The following is a 21,864-nucleotide window of genomic DNA, read 5'->3' on the forward strand; positions in this document are numbered from 1 at the left end:
CTGAGCTTTCTTTCTTTGGCTTATCTGATCAGGGAGACAGTGTCTTATTTCAATTTCCATTAATAGTGAGTCAATAATATAATATATCTTTACTGAGTTTTTGTTTTTCCTTTCTATGAACTGATTATAATGTTTCACTGTTTAAATTATCTTTCTTAATAATCTGAAGGAGAATAAATATTAGTATGTTTTGAATATTAATTCATATAAACTGCAAATATTTCCATAGTATTCTGATTCCATAATATACCTGGATACACCCTCATTTTTCTGTTTAAAATACTCTATTTCTCGCTCTCTCTCTCTCTCGCTCTCTTTTTTCTGGGGGGGGTGGGGGTGCTTTTTGAAATAGGGTCTCGCAGTTCAGGCTGGACTTGAGTTCACTTTATAGCCCAGGCTGATCTTGAACTTGCAATAATCCTTCTGCCTCAGCCTCCTGAGTGCTGAGATTACACGCATGCACCACCAAGCCCGGCTTATACTTCTTTTTGTGGGGGAAGAGTCTTACTATGTATTCTATGCTGGCCTTGAACTCATTATGTAGTCCAGGGTAGCCTTAAACTCAAGGTGATCCTCCTGCCCCAGCCTCCTGAGTGCTGTGATTATAGACACGTGTCACTAGTCCCAGCCAAAATATTCTATTTCTTACAGAGGATGTGGCTCAGTAAAAGATCACTTGCCTAAAATGTATGAAGCCCTGGTTTGATCCCCAGTAGTGGAAAATAAAATAGGATGAAATAAAATAATCTATTTCCAACTCAACACACCCTATACTGTTACACATTATTTTAATCTTGTCATGGCAACCTAATGATTTATAAAATGTGGCATGGCATTGTATACATAACCACTTTTTGACAATTTCAGATAATAAGAAAAGCCTGCTTTGCATTTAGATTTTGACAGCATAGTATGAAAGGGTGATGTGAAATTGTTATGCACAGCAGCAGATTAACACAGATCCTGAGAAGTCTAATCATCATGGTGACCTGTCACTAGAATTTTAAACTCACATTCTATTGTGTGACCAACTTTAAAGACCACTAAACTCAACTACTCTAATATACCACTCCATGCCATTAAATGCATTTACACTGTAGGACCACTGCCAATAATATTTCCAGAAATTTTTCTTTGTCATCTTGAACAGAAACTCTACACTCACTAAAACATTAATTCCCCCATTTCTACTCCACCCAGTCCCTGCTAACCTCTATTCTACTGTCTCTATGAATTACTTGCCCATTCTAGATACCTCAAGTAAGCAGAATCACACTGTAATTTTCTTGTGTCTTGTTTATTTTACTTAGCACAATGTTTTCTACTTCTCAAGTAGAAGAGGCCAAACCTATGCTTTTTCAAAACAAAACAAAATCCTCCAAGAATGAAATCTGCTAACTGACTGTTTTCTAAGTAAACAGGTCAAGCCTCACCAACAACTTCCTCTTAATGAAAGCAGTCACTGCACTAAATGTTTCTGAAGGCTCGCCACAAGGTGGTGAGGAGTTACTACCTCATTGCATCACCACGTTGAGGGAATAGTAAAGCAACAGACTGCCCCAGAGAGAGCACGAGAACAGCACATTCAAGGGAGCACGGGGAAGAGAGAAGTGACAGGGGAGTCGATTTTAGCCAGTAGTACCAGGCAGGACTTTCTATAATCATTGCTTGGATCTCTTCTAATATAGATCCCACAAAGATTTACAACCTTTAAGAATAAGAAATCCTAGAGAAATCCAGTGTGAAAAACAGCAGACTGATTTTCCATGAGGAATATATTATGGTAAGGCTCCTCAGGAAACGGTATGCTTCCTTCAATGCAGAGTGCAGCAAAGGCTCGGCACTGTGGGCTGTCACCTGGAAAAGCATAGTTGGGGCCCCTCACACTATGTGCAGTCGGCTTCTGAACACGACCCCAGGGCCTCCCACACTGACTTAGCGCACCATGCAGCTGTGGTACAGAGCATTCCAGAAAACTCTATTAGCTGGACTTTCAAAATTTCTGAAAAATTTGTTTCCTTGTAAATTAATTCTGAGGTTGCAGAATTTATCATAAATAATAATTTCTACTAGTCAGCTTCATCTCCACCTGCTCCAGTTTTAGGGTGGGTTTTGTGTTTTGATTTTTTAGCTTTGTTTTTTATTTTTCTTTCTTAAAAAATGAGACAAGGTCTCGCTATGCCTATGCTGGCCATGAAATTGCAATGATCCTCCTGCCACTGCCTCCCAAGTACTGGGACTACGTGAGTACAGCATTCCATGCAACTCAGCCACTATTCTTAAAGAGGCCTAAAGTTTTCATTTTATCACTAAAAAATGATGGTGAACCTTTAGAGCTTCCAATGACACAAACAGTCCGCTGAAGGACACATGCCATAGGTTCAACACCACTGCTAAAGTTATTTTATTTTTTTTGAGCCATGAGAAAAGAGGTTATCAGAATCAGGATATATTTATCACAGTAAAAACTGGAGATTTTCAAGTAAAGCATCCTACTTACTAATAAAGATGTCTAATCACCATGGTGACACAAAACAGAAAAGACAAAATCAAAGCCAAATAAAAAGTCCTAAAAAAGTGCTCCTAAGTGAATAGGGCAGTTAGTTCTGACAGAAGTTCAGATGCTCTGTTCTGTGTAATTTCTGTCTACATAAGAGATGACAAAGGGTGTACACCTGTAATCCCAGCACTCTGGGGGACTGAGGCAGGGGAATCGTAAGTTTGAGCTCCCAGGCATTCAGCTATTTAGTAATACTCTGTCCAAAAAAAAGTGATATAGCTCAATACAAAGTTTGTGGCTTTAATCCTTATTACTGCAGAGGGAAAAATTCAAGATTAATCTAGTCTAGCCTAGAATTATATGTAGCACAATAGTCTCAAACTCAAATATCCTCCTGCCTCAGCCTCCCAAATGATGAGATTACAGGTGTACACCACCACACCCAGCTTATCTTTATATTGATAAAGTGTAGTATTACTTCACATGAAGTTGCTGCTTCAAATCTAATAAGGAAGAACAGTGTTCCTCATAAGCAGTAATATCACTATCTGTACTGAGTGTACACTGGCTCAGGGCAAAGTTGCACTGGATTCACTTTTGCTTTGATCTTTAGGTCATCTATCGACCAGATACTATTGTTGAGATGGTAAGTGGCTTTAGGTGCTGGGCAGTTGTACTGCACAAGAATAAAAACCAAGTCCCAGTGTTTAATTCTACTGGCAGTACAGTTCACAAGCAAGTATAAAAGTTAATAGATGAGATCAGTTCAGGTAATGGTAAGTGCTATCTAGACAGTAATGCTAAGATTGTATTAATTAATGACCTGGGAGAGGAGGACACTTCATAAGATAGGATAATCAAGAAAGGCTTGAGCTGGAGATAGTGGCATGTGCCTATGAGCCCAAGTACTCAGGAGGCTGAAGTAGAAAGTTCAAGGCCAGCCAGGACTACACAGTAAGACCCTGTCTCACAAACTAAACCAAACCAAACCAAATCAAATAGCTGTCTTAGGAACTTTGCATAAGATGCAGTCAATCATACCAAGATCCAAGAGAACTGTGTTCTAGGCAAGGGAATAGTAAGAGTAAAAGCATAGAGTTGAGATGTTTGAGAAAAAGACATGGTGCCTGTAGCTCAATGACTGAGGTGGGAGGAGAAATGAATTAGGAAGAGGCCAGATTATCTGATTATCTGTTTTGTTTTTGTGTTTTGTGAGAGTGTATCTATATTTAGGCTGGCCTGAACTCATGGTGATCCTCCTGCCTCACCCGCCATGTGCTGGAATTACAGGCAAGCGCCATGTGCTGGAATTGTAGACTATTGTGCTACATATAATTCTAGGCTACATATAATGCCTGGCTGGAAGAGGCCAGGTTATCCAGGGCATCCAATGGTAGGGATTTGATTCTAGAAACAGTAGGATGCCATTAGAGGGCCAACACATTTCTGAAGTCTTTGTGACAGCCACATGGAGAATGGCTGCAATAGAGCACAGCGGGTGGCAGGGAGGGTCTACTGAAAGTCATCAGGAGAGGTGCTAAGGCTGGGAGAGCTTGCTGACAGAGCTGAGAAAAACAGGCAGCTTCCGGTGAAAGTGGGTGGGGGTGGAAATAGGGATTACTCTTGTTCTGAGCAACCAGAGGTATGATGGTGGCATCAAATGACATGGAACAAAAGGGAAGGAACAGAGTGGGAATGCAAAGCAGAGACAACCAAAGGTTCTGTTCTGAGCATTCTGGCTACTGGACATTCTAGTAGTTCAAAGCTGGGGTACAATAGCACATAGAATGGGAAGCCCACAGATGACACTACACAGAGAGGAATGTAGGACACAGCAGATAGCTAAAGCCAGGGCTCTGTGACATCTGAAGAGTGATCAGGTAAAATAAGCAAGGGGAACCATTAAAACAGGATGAGAAGCAGCAGCCAATTAAGGTAAGAGGATGTTCAGGAGCATGGGGTCATGGAGACTGAAAGGGAAATATTGGAAGCTGGGTGTGGTATCACACACCTATAATCCCAGCACACCAAAGGCTGATGAAAGAGAACTACTGTGAGTTTGAGGCCAGGCTGAGCTACATATTAACTTCAAGGCTAATATGAACTATAAAGCAAGACACTGTCTCAAAAAAAGCAATAAATAAATAAATAAATAAATAAATAAATAAATAAATAAAAATGCAAAGATGTTTCAAGAAGGAAGCAGTAATTGACTAAGATAAATACTACTGAAAGACCCAATAATGACAAGGAAAGAAAACTGACAACTGAATTTAGCAAGATAGAAGGACATTAATAAAGAAATAAGATACAAAAGATGTTATAAAAATGTTGATTTGATTAAGCGGTTACTTAAGCATAAAAGGAACAACCTCAGCAAAATCACTGAGGCACATGATTACCAGCCTAAGCACATTTTACTTCCCTTCTCTGATGAGGAGGGCAGCACTGAGGGACTCAGGGATGGCGTCCTTCTGAGCTTTGTGTTCTTATTCCCTGGGGAACAACATTACTTGGCAATAGTGTGATGGTATCCAGAATTTACACGGAAAGAGGAGAAGCTCAGCCCAAGAGACTAAAACCTGTCCTACTTGATTATGAGTAGTGGTTACATTATCCTGTTCAGACCAACCTCAAGCTCAAAGTTTCCTGATCCAACCCAAAGGTCTCATGAGAGAAAGAACAGACAACAGGAGGAGCCTGCACGATACCCTGAGGTGGGAGCACCTGTCTAGCATGGCTCTGACTTCTTCTGGGCTGCTGCCTTGTGTCACTCCCCAGTTTGCACCTCCTCCCTGTCACATTCCTGAGCACCAGGCTAGAAAAGTGAACCTCTGGCCTCTGCATCTGTGCCTGGCTTCCTGCCCCTTACCTGGGTCATTTTGTCCACAGAGACGGGAATCCCATCGATGGTGAGAGGTGGCAACTCTGAGTTAACCTCCTGTGGCGCAGGGGCGTGTTCTGCCAGAGCAGACTCCAAGTCTTCCAGGATCATGCTCTTGTACTTTCGCACCTGCAGGGAATTAAGGGTAGAAGTAAACAAGCTGCCCAACTACTGGGGAGGACTGGTGCCAGGCAACAATGGGGTGGGTGGGGCAGGTCTCCCTGAGCCATTGCAGAGCCCTTAGAGCAAATACTCCTGTTCTGGCCCTGAAGACATCACATCAAACAAAATTAAAGAAAAAAAGGATAGAATTAGAGGTACCAATAGCAGAAAGAGGTAGCAAGCAAGTTTTATGGCAATACTTCTCCCCAGTTAAATTCACATTTCCTCAGTCAACATGACCAGCACTTGGGAGGCTGAAGCAGAAGGATCACTGTGAGTTTGAGTCTACCCTGGACTACATAATGAGTCTGAGCCAGCTTGGCTACATAGTGAAACCCTGTCTCAAAACAAAAGACAAATGAGGCCATCACATGCTCAAGATCTACCAGGAATGGCATTCATTGTTTTGCATTTCCCAGGTCAGGTGTCTCGCTAAACTTACATACTACATAATTCTTTAAAAATATTTTGACTTTTAATAAAAATGCTTCAGAATAACTTGCAACCCAACAACTGTGGCGGAGGGGGAAGGGGATGACACTTCTTTCTAAGCTTGCCAGAAAAACTTTCCAGAAGCACAAAGCTGGTGTTTCAATGCTCTGATCTCTCAGCTCTGAGATGCTTTCTCCCACCTTGACCATCCTCTAAAATGTCTGTGAATCAGATCACAAGGGATACAGTTGTCACTCCTGCACACATCACCAGGTCCCATCCCTGGACACACACATCTACCCTTGCCTTTCAGACAGTAAATCACTCAGCGCTACCTGAGAAAGGAATGTGAGCACTGTGAGCACTGGCTGCTGTTTGATAATCTCCCAGTGACAATTTCTGCTAAGACCAAGAAGCACCCACATCAAACTTGTGGAAGGCTGGAAAAACAAAATGCCAAGAACTTTTTATTTCATTTTTTTTTTCTTGGTCTTTTTGAGACAGTGTCTCGGTATGCAGTTCATGCTGGTCTTGAGCTCACTTTGTAGCCCAGGCTGGTCTCAAACTTCCAACAATCCTCCTGCCTTGGCCTCCCAAGTACTGGGATTACAGTCATGCCACCACCATGCCTGCCTAGGATTTTTAAAGAACTATAGCAATATCCTTGCTCTTGGTGGCAGGAATACAGGTACTACATGAAAAAATATAGACAAGTAATTATATGACATGAATTTGATGTCAAGTTTCAGGAATGTATTGTACTTAAAATTTCCTTTTTAAGTTTAAACAGAAGTGATACTGGGAAAATACACAAGAAGTAATAACAGTGTACAATAAAAATTCTAGGTGATAAGCAATGTGCCAGTTCATCAATATTTTTTCTTTGTTACAAAAATATCAGTGCATTATATAATTAACGTCATAGGATGAAATACAAATTCCTTTGTTCCAACTTCTGCCTATTCCATACCACAATTCACGCCTTTGTCACTTCATACCTATAAATATGTCGACTAGTTTTACAATTAAAGTAAAAACCACTGAAAATCAACCAGTTACCAATCTCTCTTCCCTCAAAATTCATCTTGTACACTAAAGCTATTTAGGATTTTGGAAACACTTGTTGTCATCAAATATCATTTACTGAGTACTTACTATACCCCATGCACCACTGCATATGTTGTCTCAATCCTTATCACACGATATATGTATGCATGCACACGCATCTAGCTCTAAAGCCCAAGTGTTCAACTACTTTATTCTCATTTATTATCCTAAAAAACTCAGTTTTCATTTTTTATAGGCAGGAAGTATGAGCTTCTCAGCCCAGCATTTCAACATTTACAATCACTCTCCAATTTTCTAATACTCCTCTGTCATCAGATACAGCTGGGTCTGCCTCACCTTGGACTCTGCATGGCACCCTCTTGGGTTCCTGTTACAGTACATTTGTCTAGATTCTTTCAAGAGAGAAAGACCACACTATTATAATTTTATTACAATCTATTATAATTATTTCATTCTTAGTTATTGTTAATCTTCTGTGTATAATGTATAAATGAAGCTTTGTCACGGGTATTCACATACAAGGAGAAAGCACAGTATGCAGACAGCTCAGTCCTGCCCTTGTTCCCAGGCATCCCCAGTGGTCCTAGAATGTCTCCCCATGGACTGGAAGACTGCATTGTACAACCGCCGAGCCTCCTGGGCAACTCTAATCACTCACCTCTTCCTTTAGCTGGCCAACCTCCTCCTTCACCCTTGTACAACTAACAAATTCTTTTCTTTCTTTCTTTCTTTCTTTTTTTTTTTTTTTTGGTGCTGGGGATTGAACTCACGACTTCATACTTGCCAAGCAGGCACTTATGCCACTGAGCTAAGTCCTCAGTCCTTCAAATTATTTTCTGAGCCTAATTCTGTTGCTTCTCCAAACATCATCCATATTTTTAAGGTCTAACTCAGTTTCTACCAGTTGTGAAAAACCTTCAGTGCTCCTGCCATATTCTCTTTCTTTTCTTTTGTATGTGTGTGTGTGTGTATGTGTGTATCTTTTTGAGACAGGGTCTCTCTATGCAGTTCAGGTTGGCCTTGGATTCACTTTGTAGTGCAGGCTGGTCTCGAACTCACAAGGATCCTCCTGCCTCAGCCTCCCAAGTGCTGGGATTACAGGCGTGAACCACCACGCCCGGCTTCCTGCCATATTCTCTTCTCCGTTAAATTCCCAGTCTAAACGATGATGTGTCACACATGCTGCTTCCAAAAAACACTGTTGAAACTAGCACATGAGACTGCTAGCACAAGGACCAGGCCTTTTATTTTTTTTAACATACATCATGAAATACTTCACATATTCAGACATGTACAGCAGTACTTTAACAAACATTCTTACATTTACCAGATGAAATATGTTTGCAGAAGTCATTAGGGTTCTGGGTACACAATGTGCTTGTTGAAAACTGGGTGGTATAACTAGAAAATCATTAGGCCTGTAGTCAGGCTGCAAAAATAGTCCCTGACACGATCATGTTTTTCTTTCATATTTCTGAAGCTTTTCTAGATACAAGAGGGGTCTTTGGGAAGATCTTATAAAAGAATTTTTAAGAGTTTATAGGCTGGCATGGGGGTGCATGCCTGTTATCCAAGTATCCAGTACTTGGGGAGGCAGGAGGATCACCCCAAGTTTGAGGCCAGCCTGGGCTACAAAGTGAGTTCAAGGCCAGCCTGAACTGCACAGTGAAACACTGTTTCAAAAAGATTAAAAAAAAAAAAAGAATTTATAGTTGGGTATGGTGGTGGTATATTCTTATAATCCTAGCACTCTGGGAGGCTGAGTCATTAAGATTATGAATTTGAACCCAGTCTGGTCAATTTCAAGATTTAGCAAAACTCTTCCTCAGAATAAAAAAAAATTTAAAAAGGGCTGAGGATGTAGCCCACTGCAAAGGCCCTCGGTTGGTCCCTAATACAGGCAAGAAAGTTCCCTCTACCAGTTCCTCTGAGACTGACAATATATTGTGGTCCTGGGTATATAACTAACAGCTTCCCTAGAACAGAGCTGGGCTCAGAGCTGTGACTCTAGAGCACGTGTGGTCCATGAAGTTATCCTGATCTGGTCCTAGTCTCTCTCTGGCCCAGTGCCAGCCTCCTTTTCTTTCCTGTCTCATTCCAGGTCTCCAGTATCTGCCTTAGGCCCCTGGATTCCTAGTTTTGAACCTTAAAAATTAGGATTGAGATAGGCTTTTTGTCTTTTGTGTGTATTTGTGTGTGTCTTTTTGAGACAGGGTCTCGCTATGCAGTTCAGGCTGGCCTTGGGCTCACTTTGTAGCTCAGGCTGGTCTCAAACTTGCAAAAGATTTTCCTACCTCAGCCTCCCAAGTGCTAGGATTACAGGAGTGTACCACCAAGCCGGGCTGGGCTTTTTATCTTACGCATTACATTCAACGATGTTAAATATTTGTCAATACATGAAAAATCAGTTTGAGTTCAATCCCCGGTACCGGTAAAAATAAATAAATAAATAAATAAAAATTTAAAAAAAAAAAAAAAAGAAAAGAAAAATCAGGCTTGTACTGATTTTAAAATAAATTTCTACATTTAATGTAAATGAAACCATTTTTAAAATCTGTACAAGTGAAGGATATAGTTCTCTTACGTACTGGGAAGAGCGAAACCATTTTAAAAATCTGTACAAGTGAAGGATACACTCTTATATACTGGGAAGAGCAATTACAACATAAGCAGAAAAAGGACTTATATAGAATCTGGCAACAGCTCCAGAGCTACCCTGTCCTTTGACTAAGTGACTCTGTGCATATAAAACTGGCCTGTGACTGGGGTGGCCCTATTTACATGCTTGGAATTACTGGCTCTGAAGGGAGATCTACCTTTATAACTCACCTGGTTCTTCTTGCAAAATTCTCTCTGCTCCTCAAGAACATAAATCCAGGCTTATTCCTGCAAAGCCAGCGACCACATGCAATACAGCAGTTAAGTCACCAGGAAACAGCCTCAGGCTCAGTATCTTTTAACTCCAATTTGACACCATATCTAACCTTAAGCACTTATAAGAATGATAATCAACTTTGATTAATTTTGACTACTCCCTAGGGAAGTATTATTTTTTTCCTGTGTGCAGGAGACACAATTCAATATTTATAAAAACCCTAAAGGATTCACTAAAAGTCTCTTACAACTGATAGATAAGCCAGATGTGGTGGTACCCTCCTGTAATCCCAGCATTTGGGAGGCTGAGAGAGGAGGACTGCTGTGAGTTTGAGACCAGCCTGGGCTACAAAATGAGCCATGGGCAGCCTGAACTGCATAGCAAGACTTGATCTCAAAAAGACCAACAACAAAACAAAACAAAACACAACAACGGATAGACAAATTCAACAAAGTAGCAGGGCACAAAATCAACATACAAAAAAACATAATTTTTCTATACAGCAATAATTAAGTCACTGAAGAAGAAAGCAGAAAAATCAATCCCATTTTACAACAGCATTAAAAAATATACCTAGGAATAAATCTGACCAAAAAGATTACAGTGAAAATTATAAAACATTTAAGAAAGAAATCGAAGATGACAAGCTGGAAAGAGGGGGGTTAGTATTCTTATCTTATTTTACATTTGAGAACACTCTGTCACAGGAAGAATCAAATTCAGAATCAGTGCTTAACAGCAAGAAAACCCACCAACAGAGTGAATAGATAACCCATAATGTGGGAAAGAGTGTTTGTCAGTTGTTCCTGAGACAAAGGATTATTATCAAGAATATATAAAGAACTCAAAAAAAAAATCAGACCTCTCAGATTTAAAGATACAATCCAAAAATGGACATCTGAGATGAATACCCACTTCTCAGATGAAGAAATACAAACAGCAAATAAATCTCTCTCTCTCTCTCTCTCTCTCTCTCTCTCTCACACACACACACACACACACACAAGATAAAAGGTCCACCTCAATCCTAAATTTTAAGGTTCAAAACTAGGAATCCAGGGGCCTAAGGCAGATACTGGAGATCCGGACTGAGACAGGAAAGGAAGTGAGGCTGGCACTGGGCCAGAGAGAGACTAGGACTAGGACTAGGACAGCATAACTTCATGGGCCACATGTGCTCTAGAATCACTGGTCATTCAAGAGATGCTAATTCAGACAACACCGAAATTCCATCCCATCCTGGAAAGAAAGGTCATCACCAAAAAATCAACCAATACAATGCTGGAAGGGTTAGGGGAGGAAAGGAAACTGTCTCCACTGTTGGTGAAAGTGTTGACTGGTGCACACTATGGAAATCAGTGTGAATATTCCTCAAAAAACTAGGATTGGAGGTCCCATTTGACCTACTTATTCCCCTTCTGGGTATCTTTTCAGAAGAATTAAAAACATCATACCACAGCAATACTTGTGCACTGATGTTTAGAGAAGTACAATTTGTAACGGCTAGATCTTGGAAACAACCTAAACACCCATCAACCCAGGAATGAATAAAAAAGATGTGGTATTTTTACACAATAAAGTACTACTCAGCCATAAAGAAAGATACACTTAACAGTTTTATAGGTAAATGGATACAACTGGAGACCATATTCAAAAGTGAAAAAAATCAGGTTCCCATGTGTAAACATCACATTGTCTCACTAGTGTGAAAAAGCTGAAATAATACATATATACAAAAGATGGTTAAGATATGTTATATTACTAATTTCTCTGAGTTCATTGGAAAGAGGTTTGTGCTAATACTGTATGGACAATTAAATGCAGATATTTTATACATTGAGTAACTAAAGGTAACAATGTCCAATGTATTAACCTTTGTTACCCTCTAATTATCATGTTTTGAAATTTTGTTTTATTTTTCCCTTTAGAAAAAAACCGGTGCTTAAAAATGATTTTCCCTGAAGTGGGGTTTCCCATTGCTTATATCTACTTCCATGGGATGACCACAATCCCATAGGCAGTACTGAATTAGCCTGTCCAACAATTGATAACTATGGTGTTGAGCCTTCACTAAGAATGACACCCCAAAGGCCAAAACACTCCTGAGGATCTTTTAGTGTTTTGAAGAGGAGGCTTACAGAGACAAAAGTTTTGTCTTCTTGAGACAACGTCTTGGTATGGACTCCAGGGTGGCCTTAAACTTTCTATGTTGTCTAGGCCGTCCTTAAACTCATGATCCTCTTGCCTCAGCCTCCCTGGTACTGAGATTACAGGCATATAGCACCATGTCCAACTGACAAAGATTTTAAACTGCAGAGGACATCAGATTTAAAGGCAGTGGAGCTCAAGAAACCTTGAATTTCTGGGTTAAAGGATTCTCATTACCCATCACAGCACAGGCTTTCAAAAGTAATTAGTTCTGACTTATATTTTCACTACCATGAAACTGGTAGCTCCTCTACCCTACTATCTATCCAACAAGTACCTGTATTTATTATTTGCTTGTAGTCTGCTGGCACTGTGCTAAGGAAAAACTGAGATGGTAGGGAAGATAAATTTTAAAATAGTTACAATGATAAGTACCTAATTACAAACTGGAGAGTACTATAAAATGTAGTGGTGCGTGCCTGTAAACCCAGCACTCAGGAGACTGAGGTAGGAAGACTGCCATGAGTTTGAGGCCAGCCTAAACTACATAATGAGTTCAAGGTTAGCCTGAACTACATAGTGAGACCCTGTCTCAAAAAGACAAAAAATAAAAAGTATATAAATACATTAATAAATAAATGGCTGGGGATGTGGATCAATGTGAAGGTGCTGGGTTCAATCCTCAGCCAACACAAAAGAAAAAAACAGCAGTGTAACTAATATCTCTAAGCATATCTTTGTTCAACTGATTATTTCATTAGTATAACCACACACACACTCAAGTAGCTAAAAAGTTTAATTTTGGGCTTTTTCTCTCTTTTGTGGAACTGGGTAATGAAGTGCATTCTTGGCCATTTTTGTAACTGTATTTAAGACAGGGTCTCATTAAGTCACTAAATTGCCTAGGTTGGGTTTGAACTTGCAGTCCTCCTGCCTCAGCTTTCCAGAGTGCTGAGATGTTAGAGGTTTACCACCATTCTCAGTTTGGGCACTTTTCAAAATACTAGTCATCAACCTGTCCTCTAGAAAACAATACCAAGTTAAATTGTTTGGCATGCCAATATTTCAGGTTATAGATCTTTTTCATTTTTGCCAACATGAACTGTGCAACACAGTTGTAAAATTCACATTTCTTTAAATTTTCTTTGTCATTTATACCCCCTCCTGTATGTATTTTTAAACAATCTCTCTCCTCTTTTTTTTTTTTTTTGGTATTGGAGATTGAATTTAGGACCTCACACTTGACAGGCAGTCACTTCGGACACTGAGCTAAATCCCCAGCCTGCTTTGTAAAACAATCCCTAAATGACAATTTTCAAATATAAAGGTGGAAAGAACAGTTAAAAAAAATAAGCACCTCTTTGCCCACCAACTAGATTCTGTAATTGCAAACATTTTGATTCTTCTGTTATCTACACTCATATAAACAATTATGTTTCTCTGACCACTTAAAATATATTTTATAAGCACTGAATTCTAAATACTTTAGCATATACCCTGAAAAAATGATGGTCTTATATAGAACTATATTCCCCATATCTTACAAAAATAGTAATTTTTTTAAGATCATCTAATATCTCATCCATATTCAAATTTGTATCTTTGGGTCTCTGTATTTTCCTGCTCATATACCTTACTGATTTGTTTTTGTTTTTTTTTGAGAGGGGGTCTTGTTATGTAGTTCAGGCTATTTAGCCCAGGCTGGCCTTGAACTCACAATGTTCCTTCTGCCTCAGCTTTCTGAGTGCTCAGATTACAGGTGTGTGCCACCACACCTGGCCCTTTATTGATATTTGAGAGCTCTTTATACATTAAAAATATTAACCATTATCTCACTATTTAGTAGGTGTGTGCCCCCCCCCCCCGACCCAGGACTGTCTCTAGGACTGCTACATCTTATGTCCATGGCTGGGGTTTCTTCATTTTTCTTGCTAAGTATGGTAAATTTTTCTATTTTATTAGACCTGTCACAGAACCAATTCTTAAATTTAACAACTCTACTTTTTCCTGTGTGTTTGCTCATTCATTTCTCCCATGTATTTATTAGTGTATGAGTAGTTTATAATAACCTTCCTAACTTGATTCTGATGTTTATATTCTCACATATATTTTGCTTTCTTGTTCTGGCAGATATTAAAGCCTGTTACTACGAATCTGGATTTTTTTTCTTAAATTTTAACTTTTGATCTACATGTTTTGATTTAATGATAACTGATACATAAAAGATTCATTATAAATTTATACTGATCTTTGGCTGGACATGGTTGGTGATGCACACCTGTAATCCTATAACCCCAGCACTCAGGAGCCTAGGGCATTAGGATCACTGTGAGTTCAAGGCTAGCCTGGGCTACAAAGTCAGTTCAAGGCCAGCCAGAATTTCATAGTGCACTTGTCTGAAAAAAGGCAAGAAAAGGAACAAAACAAAACAAAAACTCTTGATTTTTAATATGGAATGACCTCTAGTTCTCCATTAATACATTTTTGCCTTGAAAATTTGGCTTTGTCTCATATTAATGGTAAAATGCATGTTTTACTGACATAATTTTGTCTCTACTTTTAACACTTATAACAGCTTTTGTTTTTGTTGAGTCTAGGTGTCACCGTGTAGTTGAGGCTGGCCTCGACCTCACAGCGATCCTCTTGCCTCAGTCTCCCAAGTGCTGGGATTACAGGCATGTGCCACCATACCCAGCTGTAACATCTTTTTACTGAGATAAGCTTTATTCTGCATGATGGTATAAACTGTACAATGTTTCCTAAGGGCTTTCACAACTTACAAATTTAATGGCTTAAAGCCACACAAACCTATTTTTTTGGTTTTACTGATCTAAAGTCAAGGCTGCTGGTTGACTGGAGACTCTGGCAAGAGCCTGTTCCCTTGCCTGGTCTAGCTTCTGCTTAGTCTGTATACCCTAGTTCCCAACTCTTCCTGGTAGGTATCTTTTTATATCCACCAATACATAATATTTACATATCAATTTCCTTTTATCTATCTCTTATAAAGATACTTGTGATTATATTTAGGACTTACTTAATCTCCCCATTTTGAGATTTGTAATTTCACCATGTCTGCAAAATTCCTTTTTACCACACAGAGTAAAATTCACAGATTCCAGGGTTAGGACCAGGGTTACGTTTGGGGGCCATTATTCAATTTATCAAACCATTTAGTTCAAGAGTACAATTCAAAACCCAGAGATTTAGCTCAATGGCGTAAGCACCTGCCTGGCAAATGCTGAGGTTGTGAGTTCAATTCCCGGTACCAAAAAAATAAAATAAAGTGTACAATTCAGTGTATCAGAGAGCCCTACAATCACCGCCACAATTATCATTTTAGAACATTTTTATCCTCTACTAAAGAAATCTTGCATCTTCTGCCTGTCACTGTCATTCTTCCCTCCGTTTTCCCAAACTCCTAACAACTACAAATCTACAATGTATACAGATTTGCTACAATGCATCTAAATACAATCACATCTTTATTTGTTTTTGTAATGTTGGGGAAATATCTTGTCTTTTGTGACTAGGTTCTTTCCTTAGCACAATGTTTTCAAGGTTCATCCACAATACAGTATATTTCCATAGTTCATTCTTGAGTAGCTATAGCACATTTTTATTCACTCATCCATTGGTGGACATTTGGGTAGTCACCACTTTTTGACTACTGTGACTAATTCTGCTATGAACACTGTATGCAAGTTTGAGTGTGAACAGGTCTTGAGTTCTCTTGAGTATAACTTAGGAGTAAAATGCTGGGTCAAATGATAATTCTACTTTTAACATTCTGAGAAACGCCAAACTACTTTCCAAAGAAACTACACTATTTCATAATTTCAACAGCAATGCGTAACTTCTTCACATCCTCACTATTAAGGTTTATATCTAGATGTGTCCCCCCACAAAGTCTCATGTGCACACAGGTGGAACTTTGGGGAGATGACTGGATCATGGAGTTGAAACACTCATCAGTGGATTCATCTGCTGATGAGTTTAGGGCTAAATGTGAAACTGTGGGGTGAAGCCTGGGCAATGGAGAGGTCACTGCAGCATGGCCTGCAGGGGTGTATCTCTTCCCCACTCTTCTGTCACCTTCTCTCCACTTCCCACTGCAATGCCACCAGCAGCTCCCTTTGTGCTGCCACCCTGCCTAAGACCCAGCCAACAATGGAATAAATTCTATACAAACTAGGAGCCAAATTAACCTCCTTTTTATTGTGGGTTGTGCACATTGTATTCCAGCAATAAGACAGATTTTGCTATGAAGAGTGGTGCTGTTATTGTAGGGGGATGAAATCTTCTCGCTGTAGTTCTGATTCTCATTTCCTTAATAACTAATGATTCTTTATCATTATTTATTAGTCATTAGGAAAATGAAAATAAAAACTTGTGGGATGGGGTTTAGCTCAGCAGCATAAGCACCTGCCTGGCAAGTGCGAGTCCCTGAGTTCGATCCCTGGTACCCCCCCCAAAAAAAGAAAAAAATAAAAATGTATTTATTAATGATAAATAATAATGATATGTAGTATATAGTGCTCATTTTCTTTTTGGTTATTCCTATGACTTCCTTGGAGAAGTACCTATCTATTCAAATTTATGTCCATTTTTAAATTGGGTTGGGTATATGTAAGAGTTCTTTATATATTGTTGATATAAGTTCTTTTTTTAAATTAGATATATGATCTACAACTATTTTCTCCCATTCTGTGTGTTGCTTTTTCCGTTTTGTTTTGTTTTTGTTTGTTTGTTTGAGACAGGATATTGATATGTAGCTCAGGCTGGTCCTGAGTTCATTAGATAGCCCAGGTTGGCCTCAAACTCAAGGTGCTACTTCTGCCTCAGTCTCCTGAGTGCTGGAATTATAGTGTGCACCACCACACCTGCTGCTTTTTCCTCTCTTGACAGTGTCATTTGTGGATACTTTAACCTTTCTTCATGGCTATCTGTCATATAAATTGAATAGATATAATCTGAAAGAATATCTTTGCATTTAATGGAGTACCTTAAATTATCCATATTTATAATTTTCAACAGAATTGGAGGAGGGTGTAACAGAGAATTAAACCTAGGCCTTTGTGCTAAGTAACATTCCTAGCCTCTTTTTTTGAGACAAAGTCTCTCAGTCACCAAGGCTATGCTTGACTATCTGATCCTCCTGACTCAGCCTCCCAAAAGGCTTATAGGTATGAACCACCACACGTGGTGATTTACAAACAGAATTAACTGGTCTTGTTTATTCATTCACCCATTCAATTTACTTATATTTGTTTTTTTGAGACAGGGTCTCACCATGTACTTCAGGATGGTCTCCAACATACAGTGATCCTCCTCTTGCCTCATCCTCCCAAGTGCTGAGATTACAGGTATGTGCTACCACACCTGGTGTCACTTGTATTAAAGTGTTTTATAATTTATGACTGTGTATGTATGTGTTAATTCCTTCTGTTTGTGGTTTTTTGTTTTTTTTTTTTGGTCTTTTTGTTTTTATCGGTACCAGGGATCGAACTCACGACTGCCTGCTTGCAAGGCAGGCACTTACGCCACTGAGCTAAACCCCCAGCCCCGTTTTTTTTTTTTTTTTTTTTTTTAATCTTTTTGTATACAGACTTTGTGGTGGTTTTCTTCTTTTTCTTTTCTCTCTTTAGTGTTCTAGAAAATATGTTCTGCTTCAAATTTTTTTGTATTTGCATTTTTAACCTATCTAAATATTGGTTAACAGTAAAATAATCACTGCTTTATCTTAGGATTTTGTTTGTAGAGACAATACCTTCTTGTACTATATGAAGGAAATCAGCAGTTTCTCAAAACTTTACTTGGATTTTTCAGCAGTAATTGTCAGAGGTATTTGTGTCTTCTAGTTGAGTCTTTCATAGATCCCATTATCATTCTTCTTAGTAGCAGCACTTTTTAAATTTTAATTGTATTATTTATTTGTTTTTTCAAGAAGGTTTTAGCTGTATATTTCAGATAAGCTTTGAACTCATTATGGAACCCAGGGTGGCCTCAAACTTATGGTAATCCTGCCTCAGCCTGCTGAGCGCTATGGTTACAGGACTGTACCACTACACCCAGCACAGCACAGTTTTAGAAAAGAAGACATGCTCAGATTTCATATTTATCAATGATGTGAGATAATGGCTGCCTGTTAGGCACATCTGAAACAAAAAGCCTTCTACCATATTCTTTTAAGGAAAGGCCCTAATTATATAATGCAATTCTAGGACCTCAGAAATTGTTGGGGGAAACTCAAAATAAGACTCAAACATATTAAGAAATACTAAGAAACAGATATAGTGGTACATGTCTTTAATCCCAGCATTCAAGAGGCTAAGGCAGAAGAATTTCTTGAGCCCATGAATTTGAGATCAGCCTGAGCAACATAGTGAGCCCCCACCTCAATCAATCAATTTAATTTAAAAGTAAAAAGTACTCAAATATATTTCTTTTAAGTCTTTTATTTTTGGGGGGCTGGGGATTGAACTCACAACCTCACATTTGCCAAGCAGGCACTCATGCCACTGAGCTAAACCCACAGCCCCTATATTTCTAAATTGAAGAACAATGTTCAGTTCTCTAATGAAATGCAAGAGGTTTTATGTATTCATAATTTTATATATTTGCAACTCAAATATCTGATTATTAAACATTCACAAGTTTGTCTCACAAGGTTAATATCTTGAATGAGCTAGCATTTTGCTTTGGATGTAAATCAGTAATTTTTTTATAAAATCTTGCGTTGATTTCTTAACAGACAAAAACATTATCTTTTTTCCATTGTATCTGGTGAAGTAAAACATCTGATTATAGTAATAATCCTTTTTGATTTTATCTGCATAAACTGCTTTGAAAACCAGTCCCCATCTTCCATCCACGGACAAAGGTAGGGTGGAAGCACTAACTACCAAAGTGGAAAGAAGATCAACAATGACCCACACAAAGGCAAGGGCAGTTTAAAACACTGTTTCATTCTAACTTACCACATTTTCCAAAGGTGCTGCACCGAACACTTTAAAGACAGGGTTGGGTTTGGAGGGTGAGATACAGAGGACAATAGCTTGCTGTCCTACTCGAGTAGTATATTCATCTAATGTAGCTCGAAGTTTCCTGAATCAGAAAGGAAAAAAATAAAAACAATTAAGACATGCTACAGTGGCAGAAACAGGTTAAACTTATTTTAGCTTGAGACAATCTTTTTTTTTTTTTCCAAATCCACTTTATTTCATGGAGAAAAAGAAAAAGGAGGAAGAAAACTAAAACAAAATTTCAAAACACATCAATCAGGGGGCAACAAGGTACAGATCAGCTATGCATCGTGCTACCTGAAACATGAAAAGGGGCATGTGGAAGTGTGTTATCCTCTTCAGTAGAAGTATGTACACACTTTTCTCTTAAAGACCAGCGGCCACTCACTGATACAAGGGTCTCCTGCGGTTTTGCCCTAGGATGTAGTCACGATAACTTTGAATATAGCCACTATCCTCCTTCCTGATTTTACCAAGACCAACCCCTGGTACTTAATAAGGAATGCGGCTAAAATGTTCTCTCACAGACTTCATTATATAATCTCCATGTTTATGAAGTACTCAAATGATGTGCTTCTAACCTCTTTTACTGATACCATCATTGCTTATTTTTCACTGACATTTTAAAAAAGTTTTTGTGTTCAGATTTTCACTGTGCCACAACTGACAGTCGTACAGACTTATACTAATGAGGATGGAATGAGAAGACAGCAGCAACACCCCCATCTCTGAGAAGTATGTCCCAAGTCCAAAACATATACATGCCAAACATATACATGTTGGATGCCAAAACATACACGTTTTTCCCTATGGATACTGCTAATAAAGTTTTAGTTATAAGCTAGGCACAGTAGGAGATTAACAATAACTAATAATAGGAAAATTATAACAATATATATGACGTTATTTAAAGGCTATGAAGTATTTATTCTGAAAATTTTTCACTTAATATTTTTAGGCCATGTTTGACTACAGCTAACTAAAAACACAGAAGGCAAACCCAGATAAGAGATTACAACAATGCAGGAAACAGAAACACTGTTCTTCTCCAGTCACAAAAGATTATCCTCAAGTTATAAATTTCGTAATTCTTCTGGGAATACAGTCCATGCTTTAAGGTAGTAGTGAGCAAGGAACCACATATCAAACAAGAACTCTGGCAGCATTCCTTGAAGGAATGTTTTATGTTCATTGTCTCCAATTCCTCTTCTCAATTCTCTCTTGAAGACACTCTACTCCTTTCACCTTTACCATTCCCTAGAAAACTGTTTTCAAGTTTAATCATGACCTATATGTTGCAAAATGTAATGGTCAATGTGCACCTTATTCAAGCTGTAAGCAGTGTTCGACAGGACTGACCACACACCTTCCCTGAAACACTCTTCGCATTTGGTTTCTAAGACACTACACTCTTGGTTCTTCTCTAGGCCCACTGGTTGCTTCTGAGATTCCTTTGATAGTTTCTTTCATCTCTCCACCATCAAAAGGACAGAGCTGTTCAGGCCTACACAATACTCCTTAGATGAATTCATCTAGTCCCACAGCTTTAAATGCTGTATGAGCCATATACTTATAATAGTTTCAGTCAAGAATTCTTTTTTGACTTCCAGACTCATTTATCCAGCTTATTCTGCATTGCCACTTAATGGTTAAGAGGTATCACAAACTTAAAACACCCCAAAATGAAGTACTGATTCTGCCTCTACCCTCTCTCATACCTACTCTTTCTCTAGCAAACACAATCTCTAGCCTTCCAGTAAACTCTGACCAAAAATCTTAAGGTTACCCCTTTTTTTTTTCTCATGCTCCATATCCAATTCATCAAGAAATCACATTAAGTTGATGTCTGAAATATATCCAGAATGTGATCACTTCTTACTACTTCTGTTGTTAACAATTGGTTTTAAGACATATACTGTTTCTGGCCCGAAGTACTATCTAATTCCTCTATTTCCATTCTTGTACAGCCAGAGCCTATTCTCAATTCATTAGCCTGAGTGATTCAGATTTTTTTCTTATAGTCTTGAGATGGAACCTAGCACTTTGTGCATGGTAAGCAAGGGCTCTACCACTGAGCTACACACCGAACCCCTGAGTGGTTCTTTAAATACTTGTATCAGATTATATGATCACTCTGGTCAAAAGCATTCACTTGCTTTCTACCTTACTCACAGCAAGAGTCAGACCCCTGACATCAGAGGATAGGATCAATTAATGATCCTCTATTGTTCTGACTACATCTTCTCTCATGCTCTCTTGTGGTGGTTAATTGACCAGCTGTCAACATGAGTGGAGAATACTCAGCTGACATGAGCTAGCAGTGTTCTGGGAATGGAAGATCCACTTAAGGAAGACTATTGTTGGAACAGTATAAAACATGCATGGGAGGGAAGGATTTCATCTGATTTTCCTTGGAAGAGCTTCTTTCTTTGAAAGAGCTTTGGCTGTTTTCTTCCTTTGGAGGAGCTCCGGTCCTCACCATTGCCAAGGATGGCTGCTGTTCTCTTTGGAGGAGCTCCAGTCTTCACCTTTGCTTTGGAGGTCACCTCTTGGCTTTTCACACATATTCTTCAACTTTCAGCACTGGGCTTTTTGGCCTGTTGGCACAGATTCTCTAGCCTCCAACATTGCCCTTGGGCTTTCTGATGCAGACCCTCCAGTGGCAGAATCCTCTGCCTCCTGATAGAACTTGTATGGAACACTGTTGTGGGCTCCAGGCCTTCAACTGGATTCTTCAGATATCTAATGTGAGGAGTGGTATCTTGTGATCTAC

The 21,864-nt window shown here is 39.0% G+C and overlaps 1 protein-coding gene across 11 annotated transcripts in view; it reads right to left on the bottom strand.

The window, feature by feature from the left end:
- Nrf1 (nuclear respiratory factor 1) overlaps positions 1–21,864 on the bottom strand; it is a 145,370-nt gene that overhangs the window by 50,729 nt on the left and 72,777 nt on the right. For all 11 annotated transcript variants that reach the window (XM_063240758.1, XM_063240746.1, XM_063240756.1 and 8 more), the window contains 2 exons: positions 19,047–19,173; positions 5,373–5,513 (listed from right to left, as the gene is read on the bottom strand). In XM_063240758.1, the coding sequence (XP_063096828.1) occupies positions 5,373–5,513; positions 19,047–19,173 (268 nt within the window). The remainder of the gene's footprint in view (positions 1–5,372; positions 5,514–19,046; positions 19,174–21,864) is intronic.

Source organism: Cavia porcellus, unplaced genomic scaffold (genome assembly GCF_034190915.1).
Source record: "Cavia porcellus strain 051 isolate PalLab524CR breed Dunkin Hartley unplaced genomic scaffold, mCavPor4.1 scaffold_2, whole genome shotgun sequence".
Taxonomy (NCBI): Eukaryota; Metazoa; Chordata; class Mammalia; order Rodentia; family Caviidae; genus Cavia; species Cavia porcellus.